The sequence below is a fragment of the Myotis davidii genome, unplaced genomic scaffold, assembly GCF_000327345.1.
Source record: "Myotis davidii unplaced genomic scaffold, ASM32734v1 scaffold210, whole genome shotgun sequence".
NCBI classification, from domain to species: Eukaryota; Metazoa; Chordata; class Mammalia; order Chiroptera; family Vespertilionidae; genus Myotis; species Myotis davidii.
In genome coordinates, this window is record NW_006282396.1 from 257,373 (window position 1) to 260,603 (window position 3,231).

Here is a 3,231-nt window from a genome sequence, read left to right on the forward strand (position 1 = left end):
GTACTGAAGAGCCGGAAGTGGGAGGTGCTCGGGCCGCATTGTGAGGTGTGAGTGCAGGAAGTGGGGACGGTGAAAGGGTCGCCTACGGTAGTATTAGTTTATTACACCTGCCTCCTCCTGACGGCGTGGACAACCACTTTAATTTGCATCTCCAGTGTCTACCACACACCTTGTAGGAGTCTCTAGTGAATGAGTGGAGTGGATTGACAAAGGAGGGAGGAGAGACATGTCATGGGCTAAAGGGAAAGGGGGATGTGGGGGTACACCTTCATGAAGTCCAGGGCCACCTTCAGCTTCCCTGAGGACCTCCCCAAGCATCCGAGCCCCCTTTCACTCCTACCCCCTACTCACCAATAGAAGCTCTCAGAAATTGTGCCAGTGCCCACCAATACAGCAGGTCCTCAATAACCCCGTATCTGTTCAGCATCCTTCCCGTGTAATTTGGACCAGGTGCCATAGGAGCTTAGTTGTTGTTTGTATCACGTCGTCTAAGGTAAAATTGGTTTGGTTATGTGGCGTTTCGCCTAAAGCCTCAGAAGATTAAGTGAGGGCTTACTGTACACCTCTCCCGTTTGCTTCACAGGAACTGTTTGTGGAGACTATTGCGAAAGATGCCTACTGCTGCGCTCAACAAGGAAAGCGGAAAACCCTCCAGCGGAGAGATTTGGGTAGAGTGTCCCTGGGGCATCTGCTGCCAAGGAGGCGGGGCGGAGCTTCCCTCTTAGTGGTTGGGAAGGCCTCACTGTAAAATGAGAGGTGCCAAAGGGTCTCTCTGTGATTTCTGTGGGGCTGCCATCGTGCCAGAAAGCCCTACGTTTAGAGTCTCTGGGCGTTGGGTGGCTGGTGTGATGTCGGGACAGAGAAGGAAAGGAGTCCAGCTGTTGCCACAGCTGACTAGACCTCTTTATGCGTTCTGCCAGGTTGTGCCAGGCTTGATACTGCTTTTTCCCTAGACACTGGGGATTTGATTTCTGCGTTTTCTTTCTAGGTGGTAACCATCATACATGTGCACACTTTCACATAATCGTATTTTCACTTTCCCCGCTATATTGCTAAACTCTGCTCTGATGACACTCAGAGCAAAGAGGTTCCCTTCCCTGAACAATATTTGCCCAGGCCTTTCTTATTCTTGTAGAGAGAGAGCTGATAGGTAAGATTTGGTGGTGGAGTAGCAATGGATTTCAAGTTAGCAAAGGGACACATTTTATAAACACCCTGGTTTGCATAAGGCCTCATGCCTCCTTCAGTGTGTGGGTTATGCTCTTTGTGGGGGCTGATGTCCACATGACCAGAGGTAGTCAGGTGTTCCTTTACCTTGTGTTTCAGATAATGCGATAGAAGCTGTGGATGAATTTGCTTTTCTGGAAGGTAAGATCTCTATCAGTGGGTAATTATTTCTAGCTGTCTTTTCCATGCTAATGATCTGAGTTCAAAACCTTATATAAAATGGATTCATGGTTCTTTGGTTGTGTAGGGATAATTCTTTCTCCCTACTTCCTATACATAGGAACAGCTAGTAATTTGATAAATCTGGTGGGATTTAGAAATTTTAGTTCCCTTGGGGAATTAGAACTTCTACCTGAGGATTGCTAATCATAAAGAAATGGCAGAGAAATTTAGATCGAAGTGGAGTTAGGTGGATTCTGAAGTTTAATTCCCACTTTGATCTTGCCCTAGGTATAAATCTTTCCCCTCTTAATGCTAGAAACCAGAAACAATTGCCAACATTTAAAGAGTACTTCTTGTTCCTTTTTTTCTTAAGTGATTATTTTGCTGCCTTGTATCTGCCTCTGTATCTGTTTGTTCTTAGGAATTTTAGGTGAACTCATGTTTACTAACTAAATCTTGTAAATTGAAATAGCAAATATTTGACATATCTCATTTCAGCTACCTTCTTTCAGAACTATTTCTGACTTCACTATACCAAGGTATTCTCATTACCTCCTTCAAGCCTTATTACCATCCAAAATCTTTTCTTGATGTATTTATTTTATTTTATTTACACCTTTCTTTTGCATTTTTATATCAATCTAGGCTCCTAGCCCTTTTGAGATGTTCTTTTAAATGTCTTTAAATTCCCATGACCAGCTTCAAGTATCTTCTTTATAGCATTTTCTTAAGCTCTCTGTTCATGTACTCATTATTCTTAAAACTAACTTGTTAGCTACCTGCCTTAAGGCAGGCAACTTCTTGTGACTGACTTCCTATTAGTCTTCCAATCGAAAATACTGGGCCCCTACTTTTCCTGCTCATTTTTAATTACCAGCTCTTCAGATTTGTATTTTAAAGATATAACACTATGCCGTAACCGGTTTGGCTCAGTGGATAGAGTGTCGGCCTGCAGACTGAAAGGTCCCAGGTTCGATTCTGGTCAAGGGCATGTACCTTGGTTGCAGGCACATCTCCAGTGGGGAGTGTGCAGGAGGTAGCTGATCAATGTTTCTCTCTCATTGATGTTTCTAACTCTCTATCTCTCTATTCCTCTCTGTAAAAAATCAATAAATAAAATATATTTTCATTTTAGCCTCTATGGATTTAGTCAATATTATATTATTTTTGTACCCATTAAAATAAATGTTCTTATGTCCTTAGAAGTGTATGTTCTAAGTAGAAAATTACCTTTTTCTTTTTTAAATCAAGGCAATATATATTCATGCTTAAAAATCAGATAGTGCCCTAGCTGGTTTTGGTCAGTGGATAGAGTGTCGACCCTCGGACTGAAGTATCCTGGATTCAATTCTGGTCAAAGGCATGTACTTCGGTTGCAGGTTCCCCAGCCCTGGTTGGGGTGGTGGATGTAGTGTTCTCTCTCTCTCTCTCTCTCTCTCTCTCTCTCTCTCTCTTTCTCTCTTCCCTCCCCCCTCTTTCCTCTCTCTAGTAATCATTGGGGGAAAAATATCCTCAGGTAAGGATTAAAAAAAAGAATATGAGTAGGGAATAATTTGGGGAAAAGGAATTGTAAGTAAGAGATTGTACAGGCAGGAGCCCTGCTACACAGAAAGGCCAGGATTTCTAAGACACTTATAATCGTTTTTCATGTGACAAACAGGTTTGAACTGCATGGCTGCAGAATGGCCTATGTACATGCAAAAGCATTCTGCCAAGAACAGGGAAAGGGGCCCCTAGCGAAGAACGTTAGGGTCCCTGGAGGAGCCAAGGTGCTCACAAGGGTTGAGTACACTAGGGCTGAAGCAGTGGGCCTGATGAAGTTCCCACAACAATCCAATCTCA

The 3,231-nt window shown here is 43.2% G+C and overlaps 1 protein-coding gene across 1 annotated transcript in view; it reads left to right on the plus strand.

Moving 5' to 3' along the window:
- The window catches only part of POLE4 (polymerase (DNA-directed), epsilon 4, accessory subunit), a 19,389-nt gene extending 17,998 nt beyond the window's left edge, over positions 1 to 1,391 (plus strand). The window contains exons 3-4 of the mRNA XM_015559278.1: positions 584 to 668; positions 1,327 to 1,391. Of these exons, the coding sequence (XP_015414764.1) occupies positions 584 to 668; positions 1,327 to 1,391 (150 nt within the window). The remainder of the gene's footprint in view (positions 1 to 583; positions 669 to 1,326) is intronic.
- The last annotated feature ends 1,840 nt before the right edge of the window (positions 1,392 to 3,231 follow it).